The 23,988-nt window shown below is 38.7% G+C and overlaps 3 protein-coding genes across 3 annotated transcripts in view; 2 read left to right on the forward strand and 1 right to left on the reverse strand.

Moving 5' to 3' along the window:
• The window catches only part of LOC134753608 (putative fatty acyl-CoA reductase CG5065), a 416,745-nt gene that overhangs the window by 234,046 nt on the left and 158,711 nt on the right, over positions 1 to 23,988 (reverse strand). The window lies entirely within an intron of this gene.
• LOC134753609 (glucose-1-phosphatase-like) overlaps positions 1 to 23,988 on the forward strand; it is a 147,872-nt gene that overhangs the window by 86,419 nt on the left and 37,465 nt on the right. The window lies entirely within an intron of this gene.
• On the forward strand, positions 1,831 to 13,597 carry LOC134753611 (uncharacterized). The gene is made up of 9 exons (XM_063689547.1): positions 1,831 to 1,985; positions 2,858 to 2,982; positions 3,338 to 3,504; positions 7,899 to 8,000; positions 8,687 to 8,782; positions 9,080 to 9,157; positions 9,621 to 9,714; positions 11,424 to 11,531; positions 12,791 to 13,597. Exons 1-9 carry the CDS (start codon positions 1,842 to 1,844, stop codon positions 12,906 to 12,908), a joined length of 1,032 nt encoding a protein of 343 aa, XP_063545617.1. The 5' UTR covers positions 1,831 to 1,841; the 3' UTR covers positions 12,909 to 13,597.

The following is a 23,988-nucleotide window of genomic DNA, read 5'->3' on the forward strand; positions in this document are numbered from 1 at the left end:
CTTTTTTAAGAATTCTTAAGAGCTGGAAAGGGATTAAAGCATCGTCAGGTATTATCAGGTATCGTCAGGTTTTTTTTAGCTTGTTATAAAAATTAATGCATTTTTATAACAAAGTTACCTTGAAATTTAAGTTACATTTGATAAAGTTTCACTGCCCCGGCCCCCAAGTATGCCCACTCTGTATGTCAATGATTATATCGTGCAACTCGTGCATCGTTAACAACAATTGTTATTTTAATCGAGCTCGTGAACAGACGACTGGTAAGTTATTGTACAAAAACAAATCATTTAGTAATATTCCATTTGAAGAGGAAATTTACAGATTTAGATAAAATGACAGTACCTACATTTAATCCTTTAAACATTTGACATTCCTTTCTAGTTATTCGATTTAGACACGTAATTCTATTGTAGAGATGCGTTTTTAGGGTTCCGTACCCAAAGGGTAAAAACGGGACCCTATTACTAAGACTTCGCTGTCTGTATGTCCGTCTGTCACCAGGCTGTATCTCATGAACCGTGATAGCTAGACAGTTGAAATTTTCACAGATCACAGATATTTCTGTTGCCGCTATAACAACAAATACTAAAAACAGAATAAAATAAATATTTAAGTGGGGCTCCCATGCAGTAAACGTGATTTTTTTGTCGTTTTTTGCGTAATGGTCTCGCCGGAAGACCAGCGCTGACTTTAAGGTTAGCATTATGCTGAGGCGGGACCATTTCGTAGTAAACTAGGTATATACTTTTATGTTTTAAATATACTTTTTCTTTGTAATACGTTTGTATGAAATGTAGTTTACCATGAATAATTGAATTCTATTCTATTCTAATGGCACGGAACCCTTCGTGCGCGAGTCCGACTCGCACTTGGCCGGTTTTTTCAATCTGTCAAATATTTGAGAGGAACGCTAACCTTCAATTAGGTATAAAAGCAATTTTGCTGAATATTATGAAAAAAACTTTTTTTCTAGTCAAGTTCAAGTTTTTATTGCAGGATTTTTCAAAATTCCCGTTACATTTAATGATTCTGTTTTCACCATCATAATCTAATAATGCCAACGATAACTATCATATGTATATTATACTATGTATACATTCAATTTGACAAGGGGACGATCTCTTTTGATGCATACTACAAATTAATAAAATAAAAATATGTGACGTTTTCAACCAAAAGGTACCACATTGTCGCTAGTCGATAAGGTTGATTTCAAATGGAAGCTATATGGAAATAGCGCCTTATTGACAACCGACAATAAGTACCCTTTTGGTTGAGAATGGCACATATAGTCCTTTTACAGGGTCAGTATTTTTAAATGAGATATTTCCATCGATAAAAATCTCGAATCGTGTACATCACTAGTCCTTGTTCAATTTCATATAAAATATGGAGGGGTAATTTCAACTACCAAATAGTCGAAATTAGCCGCCATCTTAATTTTAGCGGGATTATTTAGACTATCACCAAAATTCACCAAATTACTATTAAAACAAACTACATTAGATTCAGTGACACACAAACATAGAATAGGCTATAAATGTGGGACTCACATTTGAAAAACTTGTTAAGACCCATTAAAACTACTATTTTCATAGATTATTTAAAGAGCCAACTCGCACATGCCCACAACGAATTTCGTCGAAAACAAAATGGCCACGTAACTCAGAAAACAATTAGTCTATTAACACCATATGTAGTAAAATTATGAACAATCTTTTCCGCTATCTGGACATATATGGCCAATTTAATAATGTAAAACATGGAAGATATTGTGATTAGTTGAAATTTCCCGCAGTCGAAATTGCCCCCTGTACCTTAAATTGTTACAGCTTTAAACATGGAAGCTGTAGTGTTCAACGGTGCCAACCTCACCTTAAAGTACGAGAGCAAGTACCCGCTCCCTAAAATCATTGAGGACCATGATGTCATCGTGAAGGTGCATTACTCGGGCATATGCGGCACGGATCTGCACATTATCCAGGTAACCGGTCCCGGCCAATGTAATTGAGGAATTCTATGTAAGCAATGTATGGGAAAATGAAACAAATTAATAAAGTTTTCAAACCTGTGTGGCATGATACATCTAGGTGTACTCTTTAAAATTTACCACTCTCCCCCTCCCTCCACCTGACGCTACACCCCCCCCCCCTCACCTTGAAATGTGTCCGTGTTGGTGGTTTTTTGACATTCTCACGAAAACTATAATAGATATCAAAAAGTGTCAAGCACAGAATTAACCCTCATTAAATTTGGAACAAAAAAGGCTTTATGTGTTTTTGTATAAGTTGGACGGTATTCAAGCTATAAGTACTTGTATAACCTTAAAATTACAAAAAAGTCTTCCATTAATGACACCCAGGCGCAGGGACGGGCTGGTTATGTGGGACTTCCATACAGGCTAGTGGGACCCATGGTTTACCCACTAAACCCCCTCTGTTGCCGCCTCACTGCTATACGGCGAGGTTCCAGGAACGCCGAAGTACTATTCCGCAACCTCGCCAGCGGCCGTCCGGACTCGGACCCGACTCTTGGGGAAATTACCCCTTCACCTTAGTGGGCGCCTTGATTGCGCCCGCCCACGCAGGGACCTTTGTGTAGGCGACAGACGTCCCCGAGCCTGCCGCCCACAGGTACCCCCATAAGGTACCAACCGCCGCCGCCCCACGCGCTTGCGGCGTATCGGCGAGGCCGGATCTTCCTCCCTGCCGCGCTCCGCTCCCTCCTTCTGCACCATCACGTCCCCTGGTGTATCCCTGGCTCAGCTCTCAAGGGGCAACTCTCTACAAAAAAAAAAACAAATTTAGTTATATTTATTCTCAAAGTTAAATAGCTAAATTATTTATTTGTTTCCAGGGCGAGTTCCCCGCACGTAAGGACCGTCCGCTGCCCATGGGGCACGAGTTCAGCGGCGTCATCACCGAGGTCGGGAAGGCTGCCAACTTTACAGTGGGACAGAAGGTGGTCGTTGACCCTAACAGGTAACCTTTCATCTTCTAATCCGTGGTCAAACTCATAACCCTCAGTTACTAGCCCTTGTCCCGTTTCAAGTATGCCCACAGCAGTATTCAGTTGCGCCCTCGTCGCCGCGCCCTGTTCGCAGCCCCGGCGGCGCGGACCCGGGCATTATCCCACTCGCCGCTGCACCGCGCGCTCTCTCCTGAACGATATATTGGACAAAGACAGCAAACTGGACATATTCCAAACCACTGAAGCCAGTTTTATGACAGCTAGTAACCGATACCTCTGGAGTATATAACGACGCCGAGCTCAATTATTGTATAGTTAGCATTTAACGACTTTGCCCACATGTAAAACTAATACATTTTGTTACAGTGCTTGCAATCGATGCGATTTCTGCCACAATGGCAACTACCATTACTGTCTTACGGCTGGTATTAACAGCACTATTGGAATCTGGCAAGATGGCGGCTGGGCTGAGTACGTGCGGTGCCCGGACACGAACGTCTTCGCGCTGCCGGATGAAATCACTACTAAACAAGGTACCAGTAATAGTGTTTTAATTGTAGTAGATTAAGTACCTAGTTTTTATAATATAGGAGGCAAACAAGGAGACGATTCGCCTAATGGTAAGCAATAATCGTTGCCCATGGTCACCCGCAACGACAGGTTTGGAAGTGTGTTGCCAAAACCTACTGCAAAAAGGGAAATATTTGTAGTGCTGAACAAGGTATATCCCTAGTAAGTATAGTCTGCATCTTCTGTTAAACAAAAGCCATTGTTCCTTTTCTGCGAGCGGTCGGCCATTGTGTCTGACAATGGCACGCGCCGTAGCACGCGCTCAGACTCAATGTCACGCAATGGTCAATCGCTCGCACAAAAGGAACAATGGATTTTGTTTAACAGATTACCGTCTTAGGCGTAAAAATCATTTGAGAATGTGTCAATTGTTCAGGAGTAGGTTAGAAAATGCATGAAAAAGGGAATATTTGTAATGCTGATCACTATTTACATAAATGGCGTGTGGCTGGTATTACCAACACAGTATTATATAATCTGTGCGGTCTGTGCCAACACTATCGGAACCTGGCAAGATGGCGGCTGGGCCGAGTACGTGCGGTGCCCGGACACGAACGTCTTTGCGCTGCCGGACGAAATCACTACTAAACAAGGTACGATTAAGAGCGTTTTCACATTGTCCGATCCGATATCGGATGTCGGAAGGAAGTAAAATGTAAGATGTATGTGTTTCTCTGTATTTATTTATGCATTTAATAAGTCATTATTACTAATAAACGATAAATAACGCAAAAAAGACGGACTTAATGCCCATGGTACTCTCCTGCAGCTGTCTTTGTCATAGGCGCCTACCGACATCCGATATCGGCGGATATCCGAAAGGCGCTTCCGACCCATGTCGGAGTCCCCCGTCAGCTGTCGGACCGATAATACTTGTTTGTGTGCGTATGTAGGCATAATGCTTGTTGTAGTGTACGTGACCGCTGTAGACGGCGCCCGGGCGCGCCCCTGCGGCCTGACCTATCGGATGTACGATATCCGATATCGAATCAGACAATGTGAAAAAGCTCTAAGGTAGACTTCCGAGCAAAGACGCAGTGACACTGACGCTAGTATTAGCAAGTATTAGGTATACATACAGAGCTACAGTATTAGGTGTGCACCGTGTGCAGCATGAAAATGTATGAACATACTTAATATTATTAATAATAGCATGCATGGCCTGTAAATGTAATTTAGTAATAAGCTAGATATAAGACAATTTGTGTGCCCTGACAGGGTGTCATGGAAGCTTCCTTTATAACTTCAATAACATCTCATGTACATGACTTTTACAAATAAACATCTTATCTTATCTATCTTATCTTATCTACTTCCGAGCGCAGCGTCACTGTCGCAGCACTCGCAGCGACGTTTCAACTAAGTAAGTAAATACACTTTATTGCACCACAAAGAAAAGTCAATACATATTTACAAAGTAAATAAAGGTAGCACCAGGCGGTCTTATCGCTGTAAGCGATCTCTTCCAGACAACCTTAGGGTAGCAGGATATAAAGAACAGAAACTAAAAAAACAGGTAGTGCATTACTAAATTACAGGAATAAGAAGATTACACAATACACATACAAATACAATTAAATAAATACGTACCAATAGTTAAATATATATCAGATGCATATATACAAATATATAAATACATACATACGTACATACATAATATATATAAATATATAATATATACACAGCGGCACACTAAGGAAGAGACAAGTAATGATTCTTCAGAAGGTTTTTGAAGCTATGAAGAGTTTTAGCACACCTAATGTCTAACGGTAAGTTGCACCAGCTGTGGTTATACGGATTATTTGTGGTATTTTCTATAAAAAGGGACCTTATTGTCGATGGCGCTTACGCCATTATTAACGATGCTCCGATATAAATACAATGCCGCGCGACGCTGTGCGGCGTAAGCGCCATCGACAATAAGGTTCCTTTTCATAGAAAATGCCCCATTTGAGGTATCGCGGTAGAACTGTTAATATCACTGAATATTCGAGCTGATAATATTGTCTTTGGTTACCGCGATAGTTACTCATCTTTTTTATCGCGTATATATATATATCTTTACTTGAAAATAATTGTAGTGTATAACTAGCCTTATGAACCGATTTTGCATGTACAACCAGCCTTACAGTTTATAGTCTATGATTGTTCATTATTTTAGTATGTGGGTATTTTTGCACTTTGTAATTTTTTCCTCAGTCACCCGTCGACCACAAACGCTGTAAAGGGTTCGAAACGTCGGGATGTATTATAAATTCAATATACGCGATATAATCCGTTTTCATAGTTTTATTTCATTCGAGCTGATGTTTTGTTGTGAAAAGAATTACGTATAGATCTTGTAGTTAACTAACAGTAAGATTAGTAAGTAATATAAAATCATGATGACATAGTATGTTTTGTTTTGCACATGCGCCAAATATATCATATCAAATATCGGTATAAAACAAATAACATTATAAAAATATATTACATGCACTCAAGATAATAAAAAGATTGTACTCGCTTTATCTTTTTAAATTTGTCACAAAATACCATAAAATACTTAACAGTTTATCCCTGCAATCAATAGTAATAAGGATTAAATAATAAGCTTTACGGTTATTGTTTATGTATATATATAATATTATTGTATTATAGTCTGTTGGTGGTGATTATGAAAACTGATAAGTATTGGCCCCAGCTGGACATACGAAATCGGTGAAACGGTAAATATGAATAAAAGTTTTCGTATACACCATAAATGAGGAGGATTTCACACTGGTATCAAGAAAGAAGAGGGCGCGCACGGCGCTTCGTAAGACTCATGGTACCGCTGAACCGGCTAATGGCATGCGGATTGCTACACCGAGTAAGGCGCTATGCGTATCGCGCACTCAGTGTGGTACTGGTACCGCCTAACCGGCTAATTCTGACTTGCGGATTACTACACCGAGTGTATGTATCGCGCTTGCATTACACCGCCACGGTTGCTGAAGTGGTGGAGTATGTACACCAGAAGACCGGTTAGACGCTGAAGGTGTTCCAGCTTCGATCGCGCCACTACGTGCACTTCAACTTTTTTGTGGTGCGCGTGCCGCGACCGCTGCAGGGGACCATCGCGTGCGCAGACTTCTGGCCGAAGGGTGTCGTGTTTCGGAGGTTCCGGGGCAAACTGCCGAATCCGACACAAGAGCAGCCGGTTCAACGGAGCCACGCCGCTTTGTCGCATAATATGTGGTATTTTCTATAAAAAGGGACCTTATTGTCGATGGCGCTTTCGCCATTATTAACGATGCTCCGATATAAATACAATGCCGCGCGAAGCTGTGCGGCGTAAGCGCCATCGACAATAAGGTCCCTTTTCATAGAAAATGCCCCATATAGTGTTTAGTTTTAAGTTTATATAATACATATATGTATGTTAGTCTGTAAGGTCTTTGTAATATAGTTTTTGTCCCGTTTGCCTTCTCGGCCTTTTTTGCCGACTAGTCGCCGAGCCGCATATTTTGACTAAGGTGTGGAGTTTGTGAAGTTACGGCTTGTAGAGTTAGAACCTTGGCTCTACGAGAGATCTGATAACTTATTGACAGTGCGAGCTTTATGGTTTCGTCTTGGCAACATTTTACATGATTGTTTTTGGTGTGATTTCACTTCTTTTTGTAAGTTGCTTATGACAATCTTCGATCTCATAATTTAAAATTTAAAGGGTTGGGGGTAATTTACTATTAAAAAACCTGAAATACGTATCTGGGGGCATCTTTTATACAAAATACTATATGTAATATGGGGAATCTGCGTTTTACTCATTCCCCATACAAATTTCAATCAATCAATCAATGTTTTTATTTGTTAAACATAGGTACGTATGTGTTACAATTAATTGTGACGTTTTCAACCAAAAAGTACACATTGTCGCTAGTTGATAAGGTTTATTTCAAATTGAAGCTATATGGAAATAGCGCCTTATTGACAGCCGACAATAAGTAACCTTTTGGTTGAGAATGTCACAATTACTTAGTATCACTATGTTTTACTAGCATTAGGTATACAAATTTGTTTGTGTTAGTAAGTTTAATAATAAACTGTATGCATAAATCTTACCATTACTCTAAACATTATTTAAAAAAGTTTTGCATTAAATTAAATTACTTATTGTCTCTTTTATATTCGTAAATGCGGATAAGGATGCAAACAGACGTTTTCCACCCCCTTTTCACCCTTACGGGTTGATTTTGGGGTTGAAAACTATTATATATCCTTCCCCATAACAAAACTAACGTGCCCCCAGATAAATACGTATTTTGTATGTGTTTTTATATCAAAAATTTATATATAAAATGAATAAAATAATAACCTATATCATTTCAATTTTCAGGGGGTCTTTGCGAGCCCTACTCGTGCGTATCTCACGGATTTGACCGAGCCGCCCCTCTGCAGATTGGAGAGAAGATACTTGTGGTCGGTGCTGGCATCATTGGTAATTATTATATTAATATTTTAAAGCCAATTTTACGGTTTAACTAACATTTTTTTATAACACTTAAAACTCGCGTTTTGTACACATAATTAATGTCATTAGCGGGTCTAACGCGATTAAATTTAATTATTTTACCTTTTTTTCCGACGTTTCAGCTAGGTTGCACTAGCTGTGTTCACGGAAGACTGACGTCCCAGCAAAATATCAATTGAGATTTTGGTAAACAACACTAAACTACCCGACATTGGTTTATATAAGTGTTCGGGTAGACCAATAAATGTATCTACCCGTCTCTGTTTAATGTTTATTGTCCGCGGCACGACACGCAACACTAACAATATCCGCACACTGGTCCGAAGATAGATCTCTCGGTTTCAACATCTGAATCACTGGTTCCCAAGTGGACGATAATTTGTACCCGTCTTCCCTGTTGAAATTTTTCGGGTGTTTTTTTAATTTCGATAGCTTCTCTTGCGTAGGTAAAATAATGACATTTGACCGCGTTGAACCCGGTATTTTTTTAGTCTTTATAATATCAGTCATGCTCACAGTGGTTTAAATGCGACTATGAAAAGTTTTATGTATAAGCAAACTGAAAGGTTTTTGTGTTTTTAAACGGTGTTGTTCTCCGCAATAAGTTTCATTGCTAGCTTAAATATTTAGGCTTACTGTAAAATGTATTTCAGGCAACTTGTGGGTGACTGCGCTTCATCATCAGGGTCACCGGGAGGTCACAGTCTCAGAGATGAACAAATCCAGGCTGGAGATCGTCAAAAAACTGAGTAAGTACTTAAATATAAATTATAAACTGAAATAGACGTCATATATACATTCGCGACGGCTTCCGGAGCGATTTATAGACTCGAGTTTGCAATATTATTACGCCCCGAGTTACACACAATGTTTTTCATCACACTTGCGATACAAAAATTAGGTATAAAGACAAAAAACTGTTAATTATAATACTAGAAACTTCATAAGGAAAACCCCTAGGGAAAACGCTTTTTCTATAGTTTCCGCTAAGCCTGAATGAATTTTGAAGCAATTTACCACGAGGTTGTTTATTTTTATAATTTCAGACACTGGATACCGGCTCATATCCCCTGACGTGCTCTCCAAAGAAGACAAATTGTATGATGTCATCGTTGATTGTACAGGTAATTAATATTAATAATATATGTACCCGTAAATGGGTTCCATTAGCAGGCGTTCTACATGACATCAAAGATAGATATAACTCCGTAATAGATGGATAAAGCCTAAGGAAAAAAACGTGCCTCGAAAATTAAGAAAATTTGATTCGAACATATGGCGCCACTATCTTTGGCCTACTCTCGAATAGATGGCGTTGACGGTTTCGTTTGTTATTTAACAATTTTAACGCATATCAGTGAAAGAACATGGGTCAAAATCATATAAAAATAATTAATGCAAATTAAAAAAATCATATTTGTGGTATTTCTTATTAAAAAGGACCTTATTGTCGATGGCGCTTACCCCAGTATAAACGATGCTCCGATATACATACAATGCCGCGCGACGCTGTGCGGCGTAAGCGCCATCGACAATAAGGTCCCTTTTCATAGAAAATGCCCCATTTATACTTTCACATTTCCACAGGCGTCGGGAAGGTGATGGAGATCAATTTTAAATACCTGAACCACGGCGGTAAATATGTCCTCTTCGGTTGCTGTCCTCCCACACACCAAGCTACGTAAGTTATACCAAAGATAATTAAGAAAAAAGACCAGTGCTCACTCCATACCTTTTGTTACCAAAACGACTATTATTTTCATAGTCTACATCTATCGTCAAGTAGCGGAACTATCAGTACTGCTACTCGACACTAGATGTCCCATGTGTCGCGACTGACGAAAAGTGTATTGCTCAACAATTTATAACTAAAATCAAATCAAATCAAATGTTTTATTCGTGATAAACTTAAAACTAAAATTACATACAAAAGTATACTAAAGCTATAGGAACTTATAAAATTTGTAGGAGTTGAAGTTTACCACGAAATGGTCTCGCCTCAGCATAATGCTGACCCGAAGGTCAGCGCTGATCTTCCGGCGGGACCATTTTGGGTCACGATCGCAGCCGTACGACACGGCCCAACCATAAGCTGAACTAAAATTATAAGCAGAAGGAGTTGAAAATAGAGTCCCGGTTAATCCGGTTATAATATTAGCTGAAAATCGTTGAGTAATAGACTTTCCGTTCGCCGCGAAATCTATTCTCGAGTAGCATTACTGGTTCCGCTATTTGACGCTAGATGTAGTAGACCGCGGGCCAGGAACAGATTTCCATGACCAATCGCCTCCCGGGCGAAGACTATGTCTTCTTAATTCTCTTTGCTGTAAGTCGTTTTCGATAAAATTATAGACAACTAGCTTTTGCCCGCGACTTCGTCTGCGTGGAATTAGTAATTTGGGTACCTTAATTCTTAAACAAATCTGCTTTTTAATCCATCCTTTTTTCACCCCCAAATTGGTCCACACTATACATTTCCACCCCATTTTTAAGGGATGATTTCGGGGATAAAAGTTATTCTATATCCTTTCCCAAAGCTCAAACTATCCCCATACCAAGTTTCATCTAAATCGGTTCAGCTTGGTTCAGCGGTTATTGATTCCCCATACAAATTTCCACCCCCCTTTTCACCCCCTTGAGGGATGAGTTCTGGGATAAAAAGTATCCTATGTCCTTCCCCGGGACTCAAACTATCTGTATACCAAATTTCAACTAAATCGGTTCAGCGGTTTAAGCGTGAAGAGGTAACACACAGACAGACAGACAGACAGACAGACAGACAGACAGACTTTCGCATTTATAATATTAGTATGGATGAGGGCTACCGCGATTAATTTCGCCGCTAGCGTAAATGGAGGTCTTTCAAAATGTCAAATGCATAGAAGGTTTGGGGGTTTCAAGCTTTTTTATCGGGAATTTTCACTCCTTGTTCATAATTGTGGTAAATCTTTGTCCATCTTTAATTAATCATGGTAAACAATAGATATAGCTCAATAAATGTTAGCGGTTTAAAAAACGTGCCAACTAAAATATATGCAAAATTACACATGTTGAAAAAATGACACATAGACGTTAATTTTTTTGTGTATATTAGAACGTATTGATTTTATAAAAATAAGCATAGAAGAATTTTGAGATCTGTTTTTCTGGACCTACATCTACAGTGGCGCCTACAGCCGGGCTAGGACATGATTGGCGCGAAAGTATCTCGCCGCGACATAGACTGCCCGTCCCCCTTTAATTCATACAGTTAGTAAAAGACGGGTAGTCTATATCGCGGCGAGATACTGTCGCGTCAATCATGTGCTCGGCCTACTGGTGAGCATAAAAACGGTAGCCCTCATTAAAATATTGCCGACTTGACTTGATCTTTTCATTGTTTTTCCTCAGGGTTAATCCGTTCCAGATCTACAACAAGGAAATAACAGTTATTGGCGTCAAGATCAACCCGCACACTTTCCCGAAGACCATTGGGTGGCTAAAGGCCATGGGAGAAAGGTGAGCATACAATGAACGCCAATTATAAACTGAAATGTGGTATTTTCTATAAAAAGGGACCTTATTGTCGATGGCGCTTAAGCCATTATTAACGATGCTCCGATATAAATACAATGACGCGCGACGCTGTGCGGCGTAAGCGCCATCGACAATAAGGTCCCTTTTCATAGAAAATGCCCCAAATAGATGATATATAGGATGGCTAAAAAGTAAGTGCATTCCCGTTTCCAGGGAGGTTTTGGGATTATACTGAGCAACTTTTACTATGGGACCAACCACGAAATCGCGAAAAAAAATTTACCCTCCCATAGAAAATGGACCAGCTAAAATGTATGAAATAGCAAAAAATTTTTTCGCAATTTCGGGGTTGGTCCTATAGTAAAAGTTGCTCAGTATAATTTGGTTGTACTAAAGAAGCAGTGACCAAGTCCTCTAGCCAGCGGCCGAGGCCGGAATAGCAATAGAGAGAGAGATATCTGAATCCCACTGCAAACATTAAACATCAAACATTTATTTAGCAAATAGGCCACAGAGCATTAGGAAGGCATTAGTTGGAGAGACAGGATAACGAATGAGGAGATGCTAAGAAGAGTGAGTGAAAGAAGAGCTATTCTGAACACTATTGCAATAGACGCGGGAAAATGATTGGACACTTAATACGACACGACTACTTTTTTAAAAGTATCCTGGAGGGGCGGATAGGAAGGAAGCGGGGTAGAGGAAAACCCAGACGCAGCTTTTTAGATCAAGTGAAAGAAAAAGTAGGGGTCGTGTCGTATCAAAAAGTCAAAGAGCTGGCGCGGGATAGGGAAAGCTGGAAGATACTCCACCGACAAGAGAATAACTCTTAAGTTAATGATGAGACCACAGAGGCACGTTTACATGTAAATTTTTACAAGCAATAAAATTAACCAAAAATTACATAAAACAATCACAAATATGGAATCATTAAAAACAACCACCCACGTTGACCAGAGTTGATCATCGTTGATTTATTCATTGTGATTGATATCTGTATATCTGTGTGTGTTGTGTGTGTTGTTATAGACAATAAAAACAAGTTTCTATCCAGGGGGGTCAGTTATCCCTGCACCTTTAAATAAAATGGTCTATCTAATAATGAACTAAATGGTCTGGCTTTTACTCGACTCGGAGGCCAAGCCAAGACTCATTGTGGGTGCTGCCGAGCTGCGCCATTAAGTAGTAGTATCTAATAATGATATGCAGGTTTTAAGCTTTAAGCGTTTTATTCCTTTCAGATACTTGAGCTACGAAAACCTGGGCATCAAGACATACAAATTGTCAGAGTATCAAAAGGCCCTGGACGACTTAAAAACCGGCACCATCTCCAAGGCTGTGTTTAAACTGCTCAAGTAAATAATGATGATCAGAGCCCGGAATTTACTTCTCTATTCTTGCTTTTCTCTATCCTTATTTCTGTTTTCCTTTTCTTTTCGTCCTTGGTGGTAACGCGGCCCTTTCGGCCAAGGCACCAATCTTCTCATAAAAAAGCAGTCGCTGGTCACTATGTCGACCAAACTGTGTAAAAAAAAGCCCGGAATTTTCGCGGCAAAACAAAAGACTGTCACAATCTTGCTAGAGTTAGAAACATTTTTTAACGATATCGATATTATTCATTTTTTATAGAAATTTTCGTTTTCTGTGAAAGTTTCGTGAATTTCCGAAAACTTTTTTGAAAATTTCTGGAAACTCCAGCAGCATCCCCATACTGTATTAATGCAAATAAATAATTTCTGATTTCTGATTTCAAATTGCACATCTGTCAAAGTCGGTGCAGAGTTACCTTAGACGAACTTTATTCGGTATGTGGATTGTAGAGGGGGAATTGAAATGACACTTGTCAACTGTCAAATTGACCCACTAGACGAGCGGTACGAGAGGTTTTTCTGCATTTTTTTGTTATTTTTTTATATTTAGGATTTTGAACAATTTTTTTAATTGTAAATAATGGCTTAGTACACTGGATTCGATTTTGTATTTTTTTTACTAAATGTACAGTCAACTGATTAAGCCTATTTTTTGTTAATAAAAATATTACTAATGAATGTTATTATTTCATTTATAAATACATACATACATACATATAATCACGCCTATTTCCCGGAGGGGTAGGCAGAGACCACGGATTTCCACTTGCTACGATCCTGACATACCTCTTTCGCTTTCTTCACTTTCATAACATTCCTCATACACGCTCGCCGGTTTAGGGTGCTCTAAATTATAGTTACTTATATTTATTAACCATATCTGTAACCAGTAAATTCTGTATAGGGTATTTGACTGTATTAAAAAAAATATTTTACTCCATCCATACTAATATTATAAATGCGAAAGTGTGTCTGTCTGTCTGCTACCTCTTCACGCTTAAACCGCTGCACCGATTTAGTTGAAATTTAATATACATATAGTTTGAGTTCCGGGGAAGGACATAGAATACATTTTATCCCAGAACTCACCCCTCAAGGGGGTGAAAAGGGGGTGGAAATTTGTATGGGAAATCAATAACCGCTGAACCGATTTAGATGAAACTTTGTATGGGTATATTTTGTCCCGTCCCGTATTTACGTACGGAACCCTAAGATAGAAGATAAAATTACATAACTAGTCAGTGGTCCCACATCACTACATACATTTTTCATACATCTGACACATATGTTAGTGACGAATCATCTTGGTATGGTAATTGGTTAGTAATCCATCGATCGGCAATTCGGCATATATCGGTCATTGTGCCACACAGTCTCTACAAGACAACGAAATCTGTGGAGTTGGGTCTGTAAATATTTTGAGGGAGGGACAGGGTAAAAACGGGACCCTATTACTAAGACTCCGCTGTCCGTCTGTCCGAATGTCCGTCCGTCTGTCACCAGGCTGTATCTCATGAACCGTGATAGCTAGATAGTTGAAATTTTTACAGATGATGTATTTCTGTTGCCGCTACAACAACAAATACTAAAAAGTACGGACCCACAATGGGTGAGTCCGACTTGCACTTGTCCGGTTTTTTTGTACTCAGGTTGGAAAATACATACACACACACATCTAACACACACACACACATCTGCTAATTTTCTACTAGGATTCAAAATACTTTGTTTCGGTTGTATAATATTTTACGGTCTAAGGATACGAAATTAATTCGGTATTAGTAAGCGAGTTGTAGAGATTTCAAGGGGATTGTATTTCAGGAATAATTCTTACATTATCTCTATTGATATATTATTTCAGCGTCTACCTTAGTCGAGTAAATTCATAATTGAAAGCAGACTCCAGTTGTTCTATGCTAAGTCTGTGTTTTGGGAACTTTACACATTAAATAATTCAATGAGTTATGGAACGATCTGAATTTAAAATCCGAATTTTTGTTTTTTAAATGTAGATAAGTATGTACTTATTTGGTTTTGTTTTGGATATAGTTGGTCAAGCGAATCTTGTCAGTAAATAGGAACAAAAAAAACTATACTCATCCTTCTCTTTTGGGTGCTAGCAGTGGCGTAACTTAAAATATATAACAAACTCGGCGACGATATTAAACTTCAGACATCAGATAAACATTTTAACAAACTGTTGAAGAACTTATTAGTTAACAAATGCTACTATAAATTGAAAGATTTCTTGGAAGATAAAAATGATCACGAATGTTACTAGTTTTAATTGAATTTAATGTTAAGGTTAATGATCACGAATGGTATTATTTCTAATCGAATTTAATGTTAATTATTACTCACATTATTTTTTTTATTCCATTTATTTTTTACCAATTCTTTTTAAACACTGCATGACATACAAACTCTTAATCTTGACATTCTTGACATAACTATTAAATAAACAAATATTATACATATACCCTACATTTTTAATGTTAAATTTAATTGTTAATAATATGTCAAGACATTAATAAATTTGTTGCAATATAATTTTAAATTACAATGTCTTAACCATTGTCATAAGACCTAGTTTATATAATGATTACATTAATACCAATACCTAGCATACTTTAGATTTAAGACTATTGCTGTGCCCTACCAGGGTCCATGTGAAACCCACTATGTATGTACCACCAAATGTAAACCATGTACGCAATAAATAAATTATGAATTATAACTAGGGGCGGCAGAGGGGGCAAGTACCCCGGGCGCCATCCAGGAGGGGGGGGGGGGGCAAAATGGACAAAAGGCAGCAGCAGGGAAACTTTTGTCAATCGTCAGGGGGCGATCCTCTGGCTACGCCCCTGGGTGCTAGTACTACAGTAAGACAAAGATAGTATAATTCTCTCTGTCTATGTTTAAAATGAGACAGTCCCTTTGACAAACTAAAAATCTCAAAACTGGCTTACAGCCTATTGATGTGTGTAAATTTGTAAAAGTAAAGATCTTTTTATTTTATTTAAAAAATCAAATTTATACAGTAGAAATAGCCAAACTTTTACAGTTTTGCAAAAAAAAACCCCATTAATAAGTTAGTAGTAAAATTAAATAGAAAGTAAGTCCTCTCCATACTTTTTTGTAATGTAAATCTACATCATAATCGTCTCCGTAGCATTGTTACAGCAATTCGTGGGTGGTTCTCAGTACATGTGAATTATAGTATCGAGAGATATAACGGCAAAAGAATACTCCTTTCTACAATAAAACTGTTAATAAAGTTGTTTATTCGGAACCAAAAACTACTGAATGAATCTAAAATTAAGGGATACAAAATTTAGAATAACGTAAATGCAAAAAAAGAACAATGATCATCATATCAGCCGAAAGACGTCCACTGCTGGACATAGGCTTCCCCCAGGGATCTCCACAACGACCGGTCTTGCGCTGATCCATCGGCTCCCCGCGACCTAAACCAGATGAGACGTTTTCACGCAAAAGGTAGGTACCACAATTTTCGAATTTAAACTGTTGTGAGACATACTAACATTAAATCATTTTACGGTTTAGACTCACTTGTTTTAGTCACTCGCGTGACATGTTTCGGAGAGCCTAATAGCGAAAAATAATGAGCGAAACATGTCGCGCGAGTGACTAAAACAAGTGAATCTAAACCGTAAAATGACTTAATACCACAATTTTAGTCATTATTTTATTATTCTGTATTAACATCTTTATTACCGTTGGCCAAGTTGATAGATCAATCATCGATGACGTTAACATTATCATCGCGCTTATGTAAATAGATTATCATTTGAAAATGACAAATGATGCGGACTTACTGACACGTGTTCCTTTATAACAGTTTTGGACGAATATTTGTTCTTGGTGGCCAATTGTAACACATTTTGTCAAAATAATGTCATTTTGTTACCATCCGCCCGCGCGTCTCACTCGTGCCAATACATGTTCGAGCGGAATGCATGTTCGAATTGGCCTCTTGGTTTGATGATATCAAAGAGAATTTAGAAGACATAGTGCTAACTCCATACATCGGTTTTGTTACCAAAACAACTATTATTTTCGTAGTCTACATCTAGCGTCAAGTAGCGGAACTATCAGTACTGCTACTCGACATGGAATCGTAACTGGTGAATTTCCAATATGATTTGGAACTCCGGTGGCCATTTGAAGTGTACTTCTCTCACGGTAGATGTCGCTAGGGTCCCCCAGACTCGTATAGTGGGAAGATTTGCTATGGATGAGGTGGCTCAGTTGGCAGAGCGCTGGAGTATCGATCCAGAGGCCGTGAGTTCAAGTCTCACCCAAAACAGTAATTTTTCCAATTTTAAATTTATTCTAAGCTTAATAGCATCATTCGCAGACGTTTTTGCTTGTTAAAAATTAATTCAAAAAGCTTCAGTTTCAAAAGGGTCGCACCAACCACAATCAGAGAACTATGAAACTTATCCCATTGACGTTTTGGTGCAACGTGCAACCGATATTTGGTGATCGATCTAGTGACATCCTAACACGCCTAACACCTATTGTTGTACCAAAATAAACATGTGTTACACTACGCCTACGCAAACCGTACTAATACCATTGACCGATGTCACTTAACCTCCTGACGACCCGCGTCCTACACGTAGGACATAGGCCCCAATTAAATTTAGACTCTTTGTCAACTAAACAGAGTTCAATTCAAGCTGGCAAATATTTAAACCCGGTCGTCAGGAGGTAAGACATTTCAATATGGCTGCCTGGCCTGATATTGGAAAGTAAACTTGCTAGTAGGTACAAGGGTTCTGTATATCACACAATTTTTTACTGGCGTTTACAATTTCGAACCCCGATTTTCACATTGTGACAGTCAGATTAAGAAAATGCGGACAAATAATTGTCATATTAAGTAATAGCACAAATTATAGCATTAAGTTGGACCGAAATTACCAAATCCACAATCTACTTAACGAGCTTAAGTCTGTGCTGGCAAGATTTTTTTTTTCGAATTAATTTTGGGCCATAGGACGGAGCTTTTTTACTATAGTTGGGTCTGGGTGGTCTTACATTACGGACGGTATGTACATTACGGAACCCTGAAAAAAATTGCCTTGTGAGTTTGTGACTTCCTTACTAACCCACTGACATTTGCTATCGTACAATGCTGATTGTGATGATTCATCAAGATTACTGGGGCGATTCCAGACTACGCGGCGCGAAGCCGCGAACGCGAGTGTGGAATCGATTTCACTGATTAGCGAACTAGACTCCACACTCCTGTGATGTTGCTTACTTCCATGGGCGACGATGACTGCTTCCCATCAGGCGACTCGTCTGCTAGTTTGCTATCACTTTAAAAAAAAAACACTCGCTTTCGCGGCTACGCGCCGCGATTCGCGCACGAGTGTAGAGGGGGCTTTAGATTTGAGGTTAGGAGTTTCCTGTAAGGAATCCTTGTCCGGTTTTTTTTATTTACGAATAAGTATACAGATATATTCCCGGCAATATTTTAAAGTCTTGGCAATATTTTCTGTATTCCAAGAATACTTAATACACGTGGCTATATTTCCCGCATTCCCGAAATATTGCAATTCACTTTATAATTTTGTCATCGTTCCAAATATTAGGAGGTAGAGATAAAGATAAATACCAAAATATATACGTGCTAATATTTCCAGCATTCCCGAAATATTGCAATTCACTCTATAATTTTTTCATTGTGCCAAATTTTAGGAGGCGTGTGAATTGTGACATTTGACATTGTGACAAATTTATTCATTATGCTGCTGATGATGATGAGTGGTTAGTTGGTTACAAATATTGCACCAAATTCCGACAATGTTTGGACAGTTCCGAGAATCGAGTCGGATCAGATCGTTTGATTCGGTTCGGTTACATAAAAAATAAGCAATGAATTTGACAGGAAAACTGCTCCGATCAGAGGTTGGCAACCTTTTAATGGGTATATGTTTAAAAGTTCAAATATACTTTGGCAAACCCAGTTTGTTAATAGAAAAAGGCGCGAAAATTCAATTTTCCATGGGAGGACAACCCTTTGCGTCTGTATTTTTAAATTTCACCGTCTTTTTCTACTGATGGAAATGGTGTACCAAAATATATTGTCACATTGTCACCCTTTTCTTGGCAATTAAATAAGATCGTGAGTTTTACCAAAGATAGAAATAACTCCGTAATAGATAGACACAGTCTAAGGAAAAAACGTGCCTCGAAAATCAAGAAAATTTGATTCTCGTTCAGAGGGCGCTACTAGCTTTAGCCAACTGTCGTATAGATGGCGTTGACGGTTTCGTTTGTTATTTAACAATTTTAACGCATATCAGTGAAAGAGCATGGGTCAAAATCATAAAAATAATTAATGCAAATAAAAAAAATCATTTATCCATATTTAAATACATTTTATCGTATTTTTATAAATCTTCATTTTTAGTTTTAAAGTGTGTCGACAGATGGCAGTGAATTTTCTGGGGTTACAAAATTTACTATGACAGTGCCGCTCTCGTAAAATTTACTCTATGGTTTTACGCAGCGTATGCATGCGTACGCATGTAGGCGAACAACAAGCGAACGCGAAGCGACGCGGCGCGGGGCGGGGTGAATTAATCCTTTGATACCTATGGATGTGTCGTGTCCTACGTGGGCGATCTCATTGCGATCACGAACGCCGTGGGACCACCGCGCGACGCCGCGCCGCTTCGCGTTCGCGAATTGTTCTCTTACGTAAGACGCAGCGTTAGCCGCGATTGCACCTCATAGAGCAAAAAAAAAATTGTAGTATATTTCATTTTGGCTATGTATAGAGCGAGCACTCTAAGCTTATTTATTTCTCTATGTTTATGTAAAGTAATATACAATAGGGGATATTACTGCAATGTTCTGCCACCAGAGTGCAGGACTAGCCTTTTTAGTAAACCATAGAGTAACTTATACATACTGTACCTTTAACAGGTTTTTGGCAAGTTTTCAGAGATAATAAAATATGACATTGATGCATCAATAAGGCGGTTTGCTTACAGAGGACCTATCGGAAAACGCGAATCCGAAAATTCGCTATCTGCCTCTTTATCGCTCGAATATGCAAGTGACAGAGATGTTAGATAAAGAAATTTTCTTGTTTCACGATAGACCCTCAGATTGTGGTAGTGGCGCCCTGGCGCCCCTCTACGCAGTGTCGCCTAATATTCCCTATTAGGTAACTAATAATATTCGTATTTTTAGTATTTTTACGAATGACTCAACAGTTGCCAACCCCTGCTGCTGCTGTATTGTATGCAACGAGATGCGATCTCAGTACAGTTACACCCACTAAATGTCACTCCGTATGAATCAGTAAGAAAGTGTGTCGACGCATTCCATTTTGTCTTTATGTAACCCGTTTTAGATCAAAAACTCATCATCATTTTAGCCTCCATTGCTGAGCATAGCAACTTATCCCGGTCCTGGGCTAGTCTCATCCAGAAGTGCCCCGCGATCCTCCGAATGTCGTCCACCCAACGAGCCACCCACCCAAAGAACTTAGCTTATCACGTCACCATGTGGGGGTGCAGTGAGAATAGTGAGATGATGGCAGGAACATTAAAGTACGACCGCGTTGTGTAAAATACAAGGTTTATTAACTGTAACGTACATAATCTTGATGTCTACAATATTAGTTTTAATAACCTAAAATACACGTGTATAATTCTTCTTCTTCTTCTTCTTCTTCTTTTAAAATTATGGCTTCAGCCCAGTGGGACTATTTCGCCAGTATCAAGGTATTGAGAGGTTTACAAACGACAAAAATTGTACGGTTGTACAAGACAGTGTACGGTGATTTGTTAGCTCTTGTAAATCGATAGCTAGTCTTTACAAGAAGCACGTGGACTACCGGCCGTTGACTCCAAGATGGTGGTTAAACGCGCTTCAAAATTAATTCTCCATTTACTGCACACTACCACATTAGTTTACTGTATAATAAGCTATCGATATTACACTTTAAACAATATTAATAAGCAAAAAACAAAGTAATTAATCACGATGCTAACTATCAAGATGGCGCTCGAACCGGAAGTCGTGTATAATTCTCTGGGTCTTTATCTCTCTTTGTCAACATGACAGCTTAGTGTTGCCGTGGTTATTCTGTAAAGGTGGCTTCACACGAGTGTACGTGGTCGCCACAAGCTAACGGACGCCAGGCGCTTCTTTCATCCGAAAGCGGTCACCAATCTGTTAACATTTCAACCGCTTAACGTCAGTTTATCTAAGCTAAAGAAGAGACTCTCCATGGGACAGGCGCGTAAGCACAGAAACACACACATATCCCAAAGATCTGACACACATAATTAATACTCACTCACGCGCGCATACATATACATCATAGTTTCACGTGTTTGAATCTTTCTCTAATTTAAATATTGTTAAAATTGTACCTATTATAAAATGTTTAACATTGTAACCTTACGCTTGAAATCGGAAAGGACATGGCTCTTAAGACACAGGGAAACCTACTTTGAGAGCCAGGAATCAATGTTATATAATAACTTAAAGTTGCAATAAAGTTTTTTTTCCACATTTTAGTACATTGACCCGCCTGTTGCTATCTCTATTGCATTATATTACTGTATTACTGTCAAGCTGGTACAATCACATTGACAATCGGCATCATGGGCGGGACCAAGGCGGGACAGTTATGTAACTGCACGTGCATTTTGGTTGGTTTAATGGCTCCTCTACACGATGGACCATCATACTGGCTCACTAAGATGGGCCAGTGTCATGGTGATGGCTTATGGCGCGGCGGGATGACGATGGGATAGCCACGTTGTCACTTTTTCGTCCGCACATCAAAGGTACGCATCTACAGGTGGTCCATTCCATGTGCGTGCTCTCAACCATCGCCTGGGCATCTCGCTGGTCCAGCGCTGGGCCATCGTGTACGACGCCATTAAAAGCTCCTCATTCTGGGCGGAATAAATGTGGTATTTTCTATAAAAAGGGACCTCATTGTCGATGCCGCTTACGCCATTATAAACGATGCTCCGATATAAATACAATGCCGCGCGACGCTGTGCGGCGTAAGCGCCATCGACAATAAGGTCCCTTTTCATAGAAAATGGCCTAAATACGAAATATAAACATGTCCTGAAAAATGTACCTGAGTATGTAATTTTCCGTTGGTTGAGTTTTGAGTTACGACTTGTGTTATTCAAAGGAAGATTTTTTAAATATACCTAAAGTCAAATTACGCTTATATAATAGGGAACCATAAAATTTTTGCTAAAACACCCAGGTAGCAAAATGACGTAAAATGACGTCAGCGACGTCATAATGACGGCATTATTACGTCATTACGACGTCGCTGACGTCATTTGACGTCATTTTGCTACCTGGGACAAGAGTTCGAATAATATCCATCATTATTACCCATCCAAGTACTACATGGACTATTTAACAAACATCTTTTTATAACAGGGGTCACAGACAGTCCCATATGCAGAGGATGCATAGAGACAGAGGAAACAGCCTCTCACGTGGTGCTGGAGTGCAGCGGAGTGGCCCCATACAGGGCAAAACATCTCGGATCCCCGAGAGACCTCCCCGAGGTCCTACTCAACATCAAAGGTTTGATAGGTTTCCTCGAGGAGCTGGGCTGGCAGGACTAGCCCACCCCCATGTCACGCAAAATAGGCGCCAGTCGTCGAGTTGCGGAAAATCGCCCGAACTACAATACAATACAATCCATCATTATTATATTTATAGTAGGTATTTTACAAATATGTGGTAGTCTCGGTAGTCTATATATATTTTATTTATGTACTTTATAAGTATAGTTTGCTGTTTTTAATATAACTCAATATATTTTTTCTCTCTGCACCAATTGTAGGTACCTCTGTATGGCCCTATGGTTGACTGGTAGAGAATGCCATTTGGCATTAAGTCCGCCATTTATACATTGTTGTATATATTTTGTGCAAGAAAGCTTAAATAAATAAATTATTTTTTATGGAAATCTGACAACATTAACAATATTTAACAATATTTAATCTGCAATCGCAATGTAAAATTACATTTTAATGTAAATTTAATAATATTTGATCTCTTATCTAATGTGAAATTCAATAACATGTAATATAATCTTTAATTGGAATGTCAAATTTGATATATTATGTATTGTAACCTATAATCGTGATCCTTAGCTACTTATTACTAATTACTTAGTTAGTAAGTTGCGTAGATAAGAATGTAGTTAATTAGTGAGTATTAAGTTGCAGTGCCCTACAGGGTTCATAGCTGATCAAAATTATTATGTAACATCTTATTATGTACCTATGAAGGCAATAAATGACTGAATGACTGAATGACAAAAATAAAAATTCGACAAGAAATAAAAAATTGAAACTTTTATGATTTGATGAATCGCATGAATAGAAGTACTTAATGAATGAATAACGCCACAACCTTGTAAATACATAGTAATTTATTAATAGAACATAAGGGTAGTAACCTTGACTACAGACAAATGTTCTTGACACAGAAAATTGATTGTTTAATTACTAAGTCAAAGAAATTATGCATATTAGCTCAAATCACCCTTCACACTGTTTAGATTCTTACACAGATTGACTAAGTCCCACGGTAAGCCCAAGGAGGCTTGTGTTATGGATACTCAAACAACGACTATGACTCAACAAACAATATCTGTGCTCATCACACAAATAAATGCTCTTACCGGGATTCGATCGGGAGCTCATAAACAATACAAAAGGTAATCACGGTCTATATCCCGGTCAATATGTCTAGTGAGTGAAATAACATGAAATTTGACATGCAGCTCGGTTCTCCATACAAACGTAGTTACGCTCTCATTTCAAAACGACTAGCTAGATTGCTCTGAAACTTTCTACTTACAATAGGATAAGGCATATCTATGTCTGTATATATTTAGTTTATGTAGCTTCAGATACAATACCTAAAAAAAATAAGTTTTTTCATACAAAACTTGTTTTTGCTCTATTTCGTTTGTTTCATACACTAGAGCTATATAAACTAATTACAAATTACTATATACCTGT

The sequence above is a fragment of the Cydia strobilella genome, chromosome 27, assembly GCF_947568885.1.
Source record: "Cydia strobilella chromosome 27, ilCydStro3.1, whole genome shotgun sequence".
NCBI lineage: Eukaryota > Metazoa > Arthropoda > Insecta > Lepidoptera > Tortricidae > Cydia > Cydia strobilella.